Raw genomic sequence first — 15,509 nt, forward strand, 5'->3', positions numbered from 1 at the left:
GCCTCCTAGCCCCTGGGGCGCACAGGGCTTTGACATCTGGGGACAGTGTCCTGCTTTGCCTCCCACAGGCCCTGCGTGCCCTCCCTCCAGATCTAAACCCAGGGGCCTCATAAGCAGCCAGCCAGATGAGGGTAGGCTGGGATGGGACGTCTCCCCACCCAACAAACCTGAGCTCCAGATCCAGCAGCTCCCCTTCCAGGGGTGTACCTGACAGAAGTGTGAGCACGCGTTCACCAAGAGATGTGAACCAGGATGTTCTTAGAGGCCTCTCTGTGACAGCCCCATCCCGGAAAGCGCCCAAGGGCCCGGCGGGAGCCACTTTCCCATCCGCTCTCTCTTTGGTTTCTTAGACCACGTGAGAGGCCGGCGAACTGAGGCTACTCGTCCGTTTTCTGGAGAATCTGAGGCTCAGGTTGTCCAGACACCTGCCCTGGGGCCCACGGCTGGGAGGAGGTGATGGCCTGGCCCCCCTCCCCAAGCCTGCTCCGCCCCCGCCTGGCCCCCGGCTCCTTCTCCCTCAATAGCTCCCTTCTCTTCCGGCTCCTATGGTCTGCCTGTGGTCAGCCACACATTTACAGAACTTCCCTATTTATCTTTCCTTCCTCGGCTATTCCGGGCTCCCCGCCTCTCCGGCAGCCCGTCAATGATCCGTTGTGTTCCGTCTGGCTTCCGTTGTTCCAGGAGGCCCGCTGCTTGTTGAGGACTCTGTAGCCGGGAGTATTTTTAGTGCTTCCATCGCTTCCCTTCCTCCCTGTGGAATTTTTTCCCTGTGGCCCGCGGGTTTGCTTGCTTTCTCCGTCCCACACTCTGTCCTGACCCTGGCAGCAGGGCCTGCTCAGAAAGCCCGGTGTCCTCACGCCCCAGCCTCGTTCCAGGAGCCTGAGCGGGAGACCTGGAGCCAAAAGGGTCTTGTTGAGAGTATCAGGTCCAGCCAACCCATTTTGCAGATGAGGATGCTGAGTCCCAGAGAAAAGTCATACGGCTTGGTAGCGGGGGAGGGGGGCACAGAAACCGGGTCTCACGCCTCCTAGTCCAGGGATCTTTCATTTATTTGTTAGAAATCGTACAGTCATACGTAGAGGCACATACCAACTTACCCATCTGTCGACGAAGCCAGTGAAAGGTTAACTCTGCATCCAGTTCTCTTGCTACCGGCTCATTGATTCCCTTTGCAGAACAATGATATTAGGTAACGTTTACCAAAGGTTTATTGTCTGTTAGGCGTTGTGCTCATTTCTTCTTTGCCACAGCTCTGTGAGACAAGCTCTCACTCCCATTTCACAGATGAGAAGGCCGAGCTGCAGAGGTTAGGGAGCGTGTTCGACGTCAGTCGCCCTTGTAAGTGGTCCAGGTGCGTTTGGCTCCGGCAGCCTGACCTCGGAGCCGCATCCCCTGACGGGTCCGAAGTGGCCTACCTGGAGACCCTGAGCTCCCTCGGGGCTCTGGAAATGTGGCTATGCTGACAAAAAGTCATCCTGCCTTTCTTCTTTGGGGGATAATTCACTCGTCCTAATCCACTCCTGCCTCAGGTGGGCCCGGGAATGTGGTACCCGCCCCCTTCAGGAGCAGTGGTGTGGGACTCGACAGAGCAGGGGTTCTTCTCGGTGGCAGAAAGCTGGCGGTTCCTGTTTTGTTTGAGGTGGTAGACGTGGCCTGGCTGGTAGGAGAGGCTGTGTGGGCAGAGACGAGTGGGGCCAGCAGCTGTGGAGGGCCATCAGCGCTGGCCAGCATGGGAGGGGAATTTCAGCAGAGGACCCCATCTGGAACCAGCAGACCCCAGGTGGCCTTGACTTCTCCACCTCTGTTCCCTGGGTCTCCAGCCCCGAGAGAGGATTATGGTCCAGATGGGACATGCTGGGGGAGGCTGTTGTCTAAGCTGGATTGGTGGTCGTGGGAAATTCTGGATGGAAGCCTGAGCCAGACTTGGAATCTTGGAAGCACCAGCCTGGGAGAGGCCCGGGAGTCAGCCCATCTACCACTCGCCACTCCCCTCAAATCAGGAGGGAAAGAGGGGAAGCTGAATCCTGCGCTGGACTTGGCATGTGCTAGTACTCTGGGCATGGCGGGGCAGATCCGGGCTTCCCCTCATCCACACCCCAGCACCACTTCCCCACCACTCCCCAGCTGGCTCAGGCATGGGCATGGGGATGGTGGGGCCTGGTAGGATGCCGGCCTGCCGGGACCCTGCCTGAGCATCTCTGTGTGCTGAGGCCGTGTGCGCCTCCCTCAGGGACAGGTTGGTCTCTGTAGCCCTGGTGTCTGCCAAGGCACTTTGAGAGACTGCAGATGCAGTGGAAGAGGTGGGGACAGAGACAGGGAGATGTCTAATGTCATCTGTGTCCGTAAGTTCAGCTAAGTGAGGGCCAGAAACCTTCCCACAGAATTGCCTGGCATTGCAGCCTTGGAATGGAGGGGTCTTATCAGATCCTGTATTTGGGTGCTGAGGAGCAGGAGAGGGGCAAAGAGGCAAGTGCCCCAACCCAGAAATGGAGGGTGGCTTATCCAGACAGAGAAGGGCCATGGGCCCTGACTCAGCTGTAGCTTGGAGTTGAGTGAATGTTTGACTCCTGGCTATTCCCTGCCCCACTGTGCAGTCTTGAGCAAGTTGCCCAGCCTCCCTGTGCTGGGCGTTCTTGGGAAGGTGGGGTGGATAGGCCCTCCTAGAGAAGCCCAGGGAATGCACACGCGAGGTCCGTTCTAGTACAAACGTTAGTGTTGCTGCTGTGGAGAGGGCAGTGTCCTGAGTGAGTCCAGCCTCTGCCTGTGGGGAGACCCGGGGTCATCCAAACTCAGGCCCCGTATCCATGATCTGTTGCTGTGTAACGCATTTCCCCAAAGCTTAATGACTCACAGCGGCGGACACTGATTACCGCACAGTCCCTGTGGTCAGAGTCAGGCTGTGGCCTCGCTGGGTCCTCTGGGTCTCACGGGCTGGCGTCAGGTATCGGCCAGGGCTGGGGGCTCATCTCAGGGCTCAACCGGGGAAGGAGGGCTCCCACGCTCACTCACACGGTGGTTAACAGGGTCGGTCCTTCCCAAGCTGTTGGACTGAAGGCCTCAGATCTTCACTGGCTGGCTGTTCACCAGAGGCGGCCACGTGGATCTCTCTACGGGGCCGCCAGCAAGAGCGAACAAGAGAGAGATGGGGTGAGCAGGATGAAAGGGACCTCATCTCGGCAGTGACATCCCATCACTTTACTGCATTCTGTTCATTAGAAGCAAGTCACCGGGTCCAGCCCAGACTCGAGGAGAAGGGCTTGCACAGGCCGTGAACACCGGGAAGCTGGGGACAGTGGGAACCCTCCCCGAAGCTGCCTGTCACAGGCCCTCCCAGCTGTGGTGCTCGGGGCGGGTCCCTTCTGACCCTCAGCCTCCTCGCGTGATGAGTGAGTTACTCCTTCCTCCCTCGGTTGCGAGGACTGATGGAGAAAACAGGGGAAGCGCCCAGGCCGGCGCGGTGCAGCGCAGAGCCCTGTGGGAGCCACAGTGACGCCTGTTCTCGTGTAACTCCACGAAGAAAGGTGGGCTGGTTATGGACCAGGCCCGTAGGAGCTCAGCTCGTGCAGGGTGGGATCAGGGGTTGCTTTGAAAGTCATTCCAGGGCTCTCTGTCCCCTGTGTGGAGGACCCCTAACACCCCAGGAACTGATTTCTCCATGGGGTTATCAGTTGGGGCTCGTCCTGTCTTTGGTTCCCGCGGCAGATGAACTGGCCCCAGAGTGCCACCCCAGGGGACTGAAGCCCTGTAAGCACGTGTGTCTTTCCATCCCCCGCAGACAATTTCAGGTACACGTGTGACATCTGTGGGAAGAAGTACAAATACTATAGTTGTTTCCAGGAGCACCGGGACCTGCACGCCGTGGACGGTGAGTCAGGCCTCACTCCTCAGCAGCGGAGGCCTGTCCAGACACACCCCCTCCTCCCCACCGGGGCTCCTGTCAGCCTCCCACCCGCCCCGGGCCCTCTCCCCGCTCCTCCTACCCAGAGGAGGGTCAGGCAGCAACCAGACCACGAGGGGCGTGACCAACCCCTGAGGATTCTGGGGGAGAGAAGGGCCCCGTCAGGCTCCATATATCCTTCTGATTCAGGCAACCTAAGAGAAAACGCCATTTTTGTAGGTCAAAATCAGTCAGATATCGGCAGTTTCGTATCACTTCGTTTTACGATTTCCTATTGAGTATTCACGTCCTTCGGTGAAATTAAACCAGTTTTTAAAAATGAACGATAGTGTTTTAGCCTCTTAGATGACAGAGTTAGAAATGAGAACAATAAATTTAGGTAATTTATTTTTAGAATCTTAAGGATCCTAGAAATAGGGCCCTGGAAAGGATCTTGGGGGGCTCCCTCTCTGCCCCGCACACCCCCAGCCCATCTCAAGCTCTGACAACCAGGCCCCACTGCCTATTGCTGGTGGCTTGTCCTTCCTCTCGCCTCCTCTTCCTCCCTCCTGCCCATCTCTTCCTCTTCTTCTCCTGGCTCCTCGAGGGGGCGCTGATGATCCAGAAACAGGCCAGGCAGGAAGTGTGAGCCTGCCCCTGGGTGGGCTCCAGTCCCTGGGGAGGATGAGGAATGGAGGTCCGGACTGCCTCCCGGTTAGGATGCCCCCTCCTGTGGCTCCTCGTTCCCTGGAGCATCCACACTGGCCAAGGCAGCTCTCTCGGGCCCCAAAGGCAAGCTCGCTGGGACAGAGCTGGGAGCACCGGGCCGAGGCCGCCATGGGCAAGGACTAACGGACCTCCTGTTTCCTTCTTTCCTTCTGCATCTGCTGCCTCCTGCCCGGGCACAGTGTTCAGTGTGGAAGGGGCCCCCGAGAATCGGGCAGGTAAGTCCTCTGTGGCTGCCTGCCTCCCCTGTCCCCTGCTGGGCTCCCGAGACCCACTGAGCAGGACGCTAAGGGCCGTGTGTTCTCCCACAGACCCCTTCGACCAAGGTGTCGTGGCCACTGACGAGGTGAAGGAGGAACCCCCGGAACCATTCCAGAAAATCGGGCCAAGTATGCGGGCCACTCTCTGGGGCTGGGGCTGTGGGGCGGGGAGATGGGTGAGGGGTGGCTGAGGGCAGCAGGACGAGTCCCGCCACTGGAAGAGGGGTGGCATTGCTCATCGTGCAGTGACAGTACTGGCCAGTGAGCCCCTGGGCTCCTTGTACCTCACTTTGCCCACCTGTGAAATGGGCCGTTGAGTCGTAGGACTTCAGCTTTTGCGAAGCCGCAGGACAGCACAGGGTCAGGGTCAGGGTCAGGGCAGTGCAGGTAGCCCGTGCTTGGTGCCCTGGCGGTCTGTTAGCCGTCCTGAGCCTCGGCTCCTCACCTCTGGAATGTGGAGGACATTTCCCCGCAGGTTTGTTGGGGGATTAAATGAGCTCATGGATGTAAATCGCCTCTCGATTAGCACAGTGCCTGGTACATAGGAAGTACTCGGAGAATTATTGCTGTTATGGTCACTGGAAGGGGTTTGTCAGCAAGTGCAGCTGTCCAGGGAGCCACGTGCAGACACTCTGTCCTTGCCCCAGTAAGCCCCTGAAGGCAGGCAGGAGCATGGCCAACCTGCCTGGCTTCTGCACACTTGGGTTGAGTGCGGTGGGGACCCAGGGGTGAGCGAGAAGCTGTGGCCCCGCCCTTCGGCGTTCACACAGGGAGGGGGCAGTGGGTCAGTAGGTCAGCAGAGAGTTACAACATAGCCTGAAGCACAGGGAGCCATGGGGCCACGGGGGTGTGCCTGTCCTATCTTGGGAATCCAGGAGGCTTCCGCGTGGGGATGAAGGCAGGGAATGGGTCCCTGCATCCCACTGGAAGGCAGGAGAGCAGTGCTTGGTCTGGGAATTGCAAGGCCAGTTGGTTCTGAGTTCAGGTCTTGGAGCCTTGCGTGCCCGCAGAAGGCATTTAGATTTCATCCCGAGGGGAAGGAGCCAGAGAGTTTACCAGGTGGGGAAGGGACTCGATGAGATTGACATTTTAGGAAGACCTTTGTGGCGACCGCGACGAGTGACTCATCCTGTCCATCCTTCAGGAATTTACATACTTGCTTGTTCACCTCTCTCTTTCCTGTGCCTCTCTTACTGCCCAGCAAGAAGAAAACCCTTCTTGACTCTGCCTCATTACAGTAAGGATTAAGGCAGCCTGTGAAAATACACACACAAACGTAGACCTGGTGGATGAGGCAGGGGGAACAGTGAAGTTGGGGACAGTCCTCAGGGGGCGGAGCTTTCCCCGCCCTCCGAAGGCATTGCCTGGGTCCTCCTTCCTCACACAGGATGCTTCTCTGCTTTCTTTGGACTCTTAAAGCGCTCGGGGGGCCGGCCCTGTGGCCAAGTGGTTAAGTTCTTATGCTCCACTGCGGCGGCCCAGGGTTCGGATCCTGGGTACGGACATGGCACTGCTCATCAGGCCACGTTGAGGCGGCATCCCATATGCCACAACTAGAAGGACCTGCAACTAAGATATACAACTATGTACCAGGGGGGATTTGGGGAGATAAAGCAGGAAAAAAAAAAAAAAAAAGATTGGCCACAGTTGTTAACTCAGGTGCCAATCTTAAGGAAAAAAAAAAAGCACTCAGGAAACTGGAGACATGATAATATCTGTAAAGTGGGCAGCACGGTGCTCGTCATATGCACAGTAGACATACAATAAACAGGAGCATTAAAATAATCTTGGAGTTGAAGAAAGTGATGAAATCCTCAGCCTTAAAACTACGAGAAGTTAGACCGTGGGAGAACCCAGAGGTGAATCAGAAATGCTCCCGGGGACATTCATGGGCGGATACAAGACTGGGACAGTGGGATCTGTGGCCTCCCGCTTCAGTACACTGTCTGCCAGCGGCCCCGCATGGCACTGCCCTTCCATCTGTGGCATCATAATTATGAAAACAGGCTTTCAGAATCAGGCCCAGGTTCGAATGCTGGCATCACCGGTTTACTAGCTGCTCACCCGCTCTGAGCGTCTGTGGACTCATCTGGAAGTAGGGGACAAGAACATCTGTGTCTTCTACAGGACTCTTGGAGGGTGCATGCATAACGTGTCTAACCCAGCACCTGCCTCGTGTTTAGGACGTAACAAATGAGTGATGTTGCTGGGAAATCGTCAAGAGTGAGAGCTTTGGAGCCATCCCAAATAGGAATGCCAGCTCTACGCTTAATCCTGTGTGGCATCCTGCAAATTGTATCACCTTTCTAATCCAGTTTCCTTAATGCTAAAATGGAGTGATGACAGTAAAACTCACCTGTGAGGATTGTCGTGAGATTAGATGAGATGATCCTCGTGCAGGTATTAGCGGGGTCCTCCACTCTCACGTGGAAAGCATCAAATAAGTGGTACCTGTTCGTTACTCAGGAAGGTGCAGAACAAGATGACACTTGTCCTGTCGATCAGTAACTAAGTCTGACAGACAGCCAGTGCCAGGACCTGGGAGGAATTATCACAAATTATAAGGAGCAGGGAATCGCACTGAGAAATCGAACTGAGGTTGGCTCCCCGCACACTCCCCTGGGGAACTGAGATTGCTGGGATCGTGTGAGGCCGTCTCTTGTCACCACTCAGGGGCTGCCTTGGAAAATAAGAATGTTGCTTCTTGGGGGGCTGCCACTTCTTCTAAGCAGGCTGGTGCCACAGAACCCTAAAAATGACGAGGCGTGGGACAAGGAGAGCCATAGAGGCGGGGTGCACTCTGAAGGGACTAGTTGCCGTCAGTAGGCTCTGTGGGTCGGGAAGAGGAGGAATCCAGGCGGCACACGCCCTGGGAAGTACACCTTACATCTGCATCAGCTGAGTGAATCAGAGAGTTGGGTCTCTAGGAGGAAGGGGGCTGGAGCCACGCCGGAGAAGAGGAATCCTGCCGGGAGGCGAGAGTTGGTCTATGGGGCCCTGTGTGTCAGCTTTCTCCTCAGCTGCAGGTCTGACGGTTCCTACCACGATAATGGGGAGATGGAGGGCCCTTCCTTCATGTCTGTTGCAACAGTAAGTCTGGATTCCTTTATAGGGTACTTGATTTTATATGTGGAAAAGAAGAGTAACTTGAAGAATAAAAACAAAACATGGCAACTGTGAAATTGCACGTAACAAGAAAAAGAATTTGGGAGACTCAGAAGAAGAGCGTACCTCTGAAAGTGACCTGCTGAAACATCGAGAAGAAAATTCTGTTTGATGACCACTATCGAGTCCACGTTTTCCCCCTCTGCCTGAAGATAGAGCATTCCCATGAAAGCTTTCATAAGCCGGGCTGGCGTAGAGCGAAGAAGCAATGACCATGGACGGATATGGGGGAATTTTTTGAGCATCCTCAGACCCGAAAATTCACCAACCAAAATAAATGGAGATAAAGCACAGGTGCTCAGAGACACGGTTCACGGCTTTGGCGGCTGGATGCTGAGATGCTGAGCGCGGTGTCTGGGGAAGCAGCTTGGTGGCCCCTCTCCCGCTGCTGGGGTGCACTCTGCTCTTATAATGGCTCTCTGCGAAACACTGAATGGTATTTTCGCTTTCTGCAAAAATGCAAATCCTCTTCAAATTTCTTTCGGTAGCAAAAACAGGGACTAACATAGGTCTTTCGTCAAAGCAAAGTGACATAAAGCGAACTTTCAGATAGCGGGGGAAGCCTGTATGAGAAACTATGACCTGTCTTAAGTCTGTTTGGGCTGTTTTAACAAAATTCCACAGACAGTGGGGCTTAAACAGTAGGAATTTATTTTCTCACAGTTCTGGAAGCTGTAAGTCTGAGATCAGGGTGCAAGGATGTTCGGATTCTAGCGCGAACTCTCCTCTTGGCCAAATACCATTACATTGGGACGTAGGGCATCGGCATCTGAATTTGGGGGAGACACAGTTCAGTCCATAGCATGGCCCCTGTGAAGAAGGAGCCTGAGGTGTGTGGTGAAAAAGCGAGAGGATAAGGTGAAAAGGCAAAAAGAAAGGAGCGAAATGGAAAAGATTCCCAAGAAGCAGATACTATAGGAACAGAATTGAAACCTACTTTGTAGATGGCTAAGAACAGGGTCAGTCGGCAGAAATGGAATTAATTATGTGGGGGACACACCTGAACAGATGAAGATAGCAGGAGGAAAAGGTGATAAATATGGAGGATGGGGTACCAGTGCCGGATAACTGATGGTGGTGTACCAGTGGGACAGAAACCATACTCCAAAGATAAAATAGAAGAAAAATTTGCTCAGCAAAAGAAAGACTTGTATATGCAGATTTAAGGGCTCATCGTATGTCAGGAAGAGTCAATATAAAGAGACCCATAACTAACTAGATCTTAGTGACTTTTTTAAACTATAAATTAAAAAAAAAGTATTATAGGCATTTAGAAGAAAAGCAAGTTACTCACAGAAGAATCCGAAGTGGACTAGCCTTAGACTTCTTGCAATTCCAAATGCCAAAATATGATGGAGCATGTTTTGAAGGGAAAACATCATAATCTGAGAACTTTATATCTAGACAAATTGTGATTTATGTGTAAAGAAGAAAGGGCTCAAAAACATACTATTTCTCCTATGTACCCATCTTCAAAAACTATTTTGGGGGCCGGCCCAGTGGCACATTGGTTAAGTGTGCACATTCCCCTTTGGCAGCCGGGGGTTCGCTGGTTCGGATCCCGGGTGCGGACATGGCACCACGTGGCAAGCCATGCTGTGGTAGGCGTCCCACATATAAAGTAGAGGAAGATGGGCACGGATGTTAGCTCAGGGCCGGTCTTCCTCAGCAAAAAGAAGAGGATTGGCAGCAGTTAGCTCAGGGCTAATCTTCCCCAGAAAAAAAAAAAAATTATTTGAAAATATACTCCAAAGAAATAGGTGGTAGAAGACGTTTATGGGCTCAATTTCGGGGCATTAATGCATAGTATAAGAGGACTTATGAATACTAGAGCCAGGTAAACCAGAATTAAGTTTGAGATGTTGCAAATCTGATTATAAAATTGAATGCGAAAGACTAAGGTTATTGGAAAATATTAAAAGTGAATTTGAAAAACACAAGACGGAAGAAAGTAGGATACAGTAAAGTGAGTTAAACTGGTCCTAGTGATAGTGTGGTCCCCAGACCAACAGCGTCAGCATCTCAGAAGCTTATGAGAAATGGAAATTCTTAGCCCCATGCCAGACCTATGGAATCAGAATCTTTATGTGGGGCCCAGCAATCTGTTGTAACAGTCTTTCTAGATGATTCTTACACATGCCAAAGTTTGAGAAGCATTGAGTTACCTTTCTCAATGGTAATAGATGTGGAAATATCCTTTCCTGCTTGATTATAGCAATTAGAGAAATACGTACTACCCAAAACAATGGAAAATATTAGAAAATCATGAACCACTGGGGAATAATGGAAAGGCAAAGAAAAACAATTTCAGTTTCAAAGAACTGAAAACTAAAGGGAACAAATCAGAGAGGGTGGAGCATGGAAAAAAAGTCATAACACAAAACGGGTAAAACCAAGTCTTTCATAACAATAAAAAGCAAATGGCACAATCTGCTTTATTAGAAAACAAAGATTTTCAGGTTAATTTAGAATAATCCAATCATGATGGTTTATAAGGGACATACCTGGTTAATTCCTTATCTTTTCTCTTTCTCAGAGAACTTTCCTACTTCCTTAACTTAGTTGAATTCCCCATTAGGATTTTCACAGCGCTGTAAATGTCTCCACCTATTGCGGTTGCAGTTTTAAATTTATGTGATTCAATTATTTGATTTTCTATACTGTGAGCTCCTTGAAGGCAGAAACCATGAGTGGTTTTTTTGTTTTTTGGTTTTTGGTTTTTGTTTGTGAGGAAGACTGTCACTGAGCTGACATCTGTGCCAATCTTCCTCTGTTCTGTGTGGGATGCTGCCACAGTGTGGCTTGACCAGCGGAGCTAGGTCTGCACCCAGGATTCGAACCTGCGAATCCCGGGCTGTGGGAACTTAACCACCTCGTGACCAGGCCAGCCCCCCGTGACTGTTTCTGCTCAACATTTTGTGCCAGCATTTAACACAGCATCTCTTTGGTGAATGAAAATACCAGAAAATTTAGGGAAATGTCTTAAGCACATTAAACAAGTAGAAAGCAGGATCTGACAAAGTCATTATCAAGAATTAATAATATAAATGCCCAACGAACTAATAAAACAGTATAATTAACTGTTAGAACAATGGTTCTTAAGTGTTCCTGTGCATCAGAATTTTCTGAGGGGCCGTTAAAACACAGATTTCTGGATCCCATCCATAGAATTTTTCTTTCAGCATATCTTGGGTAAGTCCTGAGAATTTGCCTTTCTACCAAGTTCCCAGGTGATGCCAATGCTGCTGGCCGGGGGACCGCACTTTGAGAAGCGGTGTGTTAGAAATTAGTGGAATGTCAGTGGAGGGTACAGTTCACAGCGAAGATTCTGATTTCATGAGCCGATATACATCAAGCAGCATTGTGTCTAAATAGACAAAATGAATTCAGAAATGCAATGAAATGGGAAGATTGATCACAACATTGAGTCTTTGACCGAGCAAGGAGAGGAGATTATATAGGGTTTGCATAATATAATTAATATAGTTTATCTAACGACTTTGAAGTCTACAAAGAACAAATCATGTACCTTTTCCAGTGCTTATGAATCAGTTAAAAAATTAACTACCAGAAATTTTGAAGCTTCTATATTGAGAGAGAAAAGCCATAAACAGAATAAGAAACCAATAGAGAAAAAATACTTATAGAACAAAATGTTGATGTCTTCAGTCTTAGTGATTTACAAAAGGTAAATATACCTATAGAAACATTGGCTGTAAACACAAATGAGAAAGTCACAAATGGAAAACCACGGTTAATTAAACGTGAAAAAGGGTCAATTTCCTTAGAACTCAAAGAAATGGAAAATGAACCCAGCAGGGCCTTATAGCGCCCCCGTCAGGCACAATGTAAGAAGATAAGACGTAATGCTGGCTACCGTGTGTGGAAACATTTTCACATCTTTCTGATTGGGGTGAAAATTGGCCCAACCTTTTGATAGGTAGGTAGTTGGTGCTCTGGTTTATATCAAAAGGCTTAAAAACACATACCATTAATTTATTCTGAGGCCATAATGTGCGAAGATCATGCCCAGTAATCCTTATTTCACAATGATGTGTAAAAATAATGAGCACCTATACAAAAATTTCTACAAGGATATGGATCACAGCATTTTTTTTAATAGGGGAAAAAATTTTGAACCAATCTGACTGTCCCCTGGTAGAGGAGCCTGGCTCAGCGAATTTTCGAGTCCAGTGGGAACCGTGCAGCCAATAAATGTCGTAGAGATCAATGTTTATTGATTGAGCAAGATGTCCGCAAAGTATTGTCGATTGAATGTACCAGGTTTCAGAGAGGGTATAGATCAGGGCTGGCTAATTCAGGGCCCGCAGGAGCCAGACAGATGATGTCAGTGAGAGGGGTGCCCCGAGAGGAGAGGGGAGTGTGGGGTGGGGTCCGGGGCCAATGGCAAGGGGCACTCTCTCCCCCAGGGGTAGCTGTTGCTCTATGGGGCTTACAGATGATTGAAATTTTTCTTCTTTTAAAAATTTTGTATTTATCCGTATTTTATAATTTTCCCCCAGTGAACAATATTACATCAGACATTTTTAAGAAGAAAGAAGTTAGGCAGTGCCAAAGGAGAGGTAAAGACGCAGTCCGGTGGGACCCGAGAGGAAGAAGTGACCCCTTCTGCCAGGGGTGGGGGTGCTTGGGGGCAGGGAAGGTCCTGGAGACGGGGGCACCCAAGTCTGGCCATTGCACAGGGCAGGGCTTGCAAAGGGGCTGAGAGACAGGTTGGGAGTGGAGGTCACCTTGGGTCACCACATGTTTCCTGAGCCCCAGGGCCTGGGGTGGAGCAATGAAGGAGAACAGCGTGTGCCAGGTACTGTTCTAAGCTCTTCACATATAAATTTAATCCTCACAGCAATCCTAGAAGGTGGTCCTATTATTTACCCCCATTTTACGGATAGGAAAACTGAGGCACAGAGAGGTTAAGAGATTTGCCCAAGGTCACACAGCTCGAAATGGCCGAGCTGGGATTTGAGCCCAGGTAGTCTTGAGTCGAGTGGGCTCCTGATTCTCACTGGTGGTCCCAGAAGGAGGAGGAGTTTGGGGGGAGGGAGCACACACATGCTACTGCTTCTGGATGGAAGCCCGGCGCCTCTTCCCCACACTTTTCTCTCCTTCCTGGACAGAAACCGGCAATTACACCTGTGAATTCTGTGGAAAGCAGTACAAGTACTACACGCCCTACCAGGAACATGTGGCCTTACACGCCCCCATCAGTGAGTACCGGATGGGGGATGGGGAAGCTGGGGGAGGGGCGGGCTGGCTATCAGCCAAGGCTCTGGAGCCTTGCCAGGGGAGGGTGAAGGCAAAGGGGGCCTTGATCTGGGCCAGTCCCTAGGCGTCCAGGTGTGACCTGGGACCACTTTGCTGCAGTAACCGGAATAGCCGGGAAAACCCCACCCTGAAGCTTCCCTCAGGGGACGCAGAGGCCTGGGGCCCACGTGGATTTGGGGTTAGGACGTGGGCATCCCTCATCGGGTCCTTCGGTGGCTGTGTCCCTGCCTCTTTAAGCACCCCCAAGTTGGATGGTTGCTGGTCTGCACCCACAAAGCCAGCCCCGTGTGATGCAGCTTGAGTCTGACCCCGTGCAGGGCCTGACCCCGGCTGGGAGACGGTCATGTAGACAAGACAGCTCCCTCTTTGCCCGTGGTGGTGGAAGGGGTCAGAAGCTAGAGGGAGCACTAAACCGGGACCCGGAAGGGCGGGTATTAATCCTAGCGTGGTTGTAGCTTTGCATGTGGCCTTGGGCAGGCCCCATCCTGTCTCTGGTCCCCAGTGTTCTAAGGATGCTTCTCACAGGCTCGTCCTGGCCGGCCATTCTCCTGGTGCAGCTGCTTTCCCAACTTCTCTTCTGGAGGTGGGAGGATGTCCATCCTTAGATCCCCAAATAGATGAGCTGGGAAGGCCTCCAGTCCCCAGCCAGAGTTCCGACAGGCGGGGCTTAGCGAGCGTCGTGGGGCAGTGGGGTGGGTGTTGAGTGTGTTTGGGCACATCCTTGATTGTGTTTGTCACAGCAGAGCTGTGGGGACCCTCCTGTACCATCTGTGGATGGGAAAGCTCAGGTCTAGCGGTGGGCCAGGATTACGCAAGATCAACGGGGGTTCAAGCTGCCTACGGTCTGGGGAGCTCATGACCCTCCTGGAGCCCTGACAGTAGCGGCACAGGCAGGTCCCCCCCATGAGAGCATTCAGGTGGGCGGGGAGAAGTGTCCAGAGCCTGGAGGGCTATGTAAGAGTTTCCCAGGAATTCCTCCCCTCTGGGCAGAGCAGCAGCCTGAGGGGTCTCCCCGTGGGCGAGAGCTCCCATCCCGCACAGCCCCTGACTGCTGGGTGCCCTGGTACCTGTCACTTCCCTTCTCTGGGCTCAGATTTCCCACCTCTGGAAGCTCTTGAGGTCTTTCCAGCCCAGGGGTCTGGATTCCTGGTCTGAGAAGACCTTCAGGCAGGCATCAGTGGTGACCCAACTAGAGGAGCCCGTCTCACCACCCAGGCTGGGGACGTCTGGGTCATCCAGTCCCCACTGTGTGGCCAGGTCCTGTGTCCAGGAGAGAGGACACAGCTTCTGCTGGGCGGGCACTGACCCATCCCGTTGACCCACAAATGGTGACGATGTTGAGATATCAGGGCTGCGGCTGAGCTTGAGCTCCATGGCCCGGACCCCTCTGGGGATCCCGCTTTCCACGGGCGGGGACAGGGGCAGCTGTGCGTGGGCACCTGCCCACCTGTGCTGTCCAGGGAAGCAGCACCTGCCCTGCTGCTCAGAGGGGATGCTACCCAGAATGCACTTCCAGTTGGATGTTAATTACAAGACCAGCCTGCAACCGTGGGGTCAGCCTTTGGAGAATAACTTGCATGCTGCTTATACTGTCGCCCCAAATGGCTCTTCCTGGAACAGGGTGCATAAGGTCACGGAGTTAAGAAGAGAAGGAGCCTGGCTTTGAACCCAGCAGGCGAGCTCTGGGTCCATACTCTTAACCCCGAAGCTGTTCTGCATCACGTGTCCAATGGTGCAGCAGGAAGGGGTCCATCCCTGGCCCCCTGATTTCTTCCTTAACATCCAGGTGCTTCTCTCCGGAAGGGCTGTCTACTGTTTCTCGGTTCCTCATTTTCTTTTTCTCTCTGTCGTGGACTCTTTGTCTTTTTGCATCTGTTTGTTGAGTGAATCTGTCTTGTCTATTACTCACGGAAGTCTGGAGCCTCTGAGATCGTCTGTGTTGAAAAGACAGCATGAGTGATTTAGGCTGGAACCAACAGACGACTGATTCTCGAAAGCCGACCAAGAAATAGCCCCTCCACTGGCCTTTGGATCTAGAGACTTGTATGTCCGTGGGTTCTGTGTGGAATTAGGGGCTGGACTTGACGGCTTCATCAAGTGGTACCCAGGCCTAAGCCGGGAGAGACTGGGTGCGGTGAGAGGATCCTGGAGGACCTGTGCTGGCTGCAGGAGAAGTTGGTGTGAATGCACTCGTAGAA

General features: G+C 52.2%; 1 protein-coding gene across 50 annotated transcripts in view; it reads left to right on the forward strand.

Annotated features, from left to right (window-relative positions):
* The window catches only part of ZNF618 (zinc finger protein 618), a 183,664-nt gene that overhangs the window by 131,034 nt on the left and 37,121 nt on the right, over positions 1-15,509 (forward strand). For 26 of the 50 annotated variants that reach the window (XM_070251174.1, XM_070251175.1, XM_070251177.1 and 23 more), the window contains 5 exons: positions 3,776-3,865; positions 4,786-4,821; positions 4,915-4,992; positions 12,552-12,611; positions 13,164-13,253. In XM_070251174.1, coding sequence (XP_070107275.1) covers positions 3,776-3,865; positions 4,786-4,821; positions 4,915-4,992; positions 12,552-12,611; positions 13,164-13,253 — 354 coding nt within the window. Of the gene's footprint in view, positions 1-3,023; positions 3,148-3,775; positions 3,866-4,785; positions 4,822-4,914; positions 4,993-12,551; positions 12,612-13,163; positions 13,254-15,509 lie in introns of all 50 variants that reach the window. The other 24 variants (XM_070251178.1, XM_070251190.1, XM_070251196.1 and 21 more) reach the window with 2 other exon arrangements.

This window comes from Equus caballus, chromosome 25, assembly GCF_041296265.1.
Source record: "Equus caballus isolate H_3958 breed thoroughbred chromosome 25, TB-T2T, whole genome shotgun sequence".
NCBI classification, from domain to species: domain Eukaryota; kingdom Metazoa; phylum Chordata; class Mammalia; order Perissodactyla; family Equidae; genus Equus; species Equus caballus.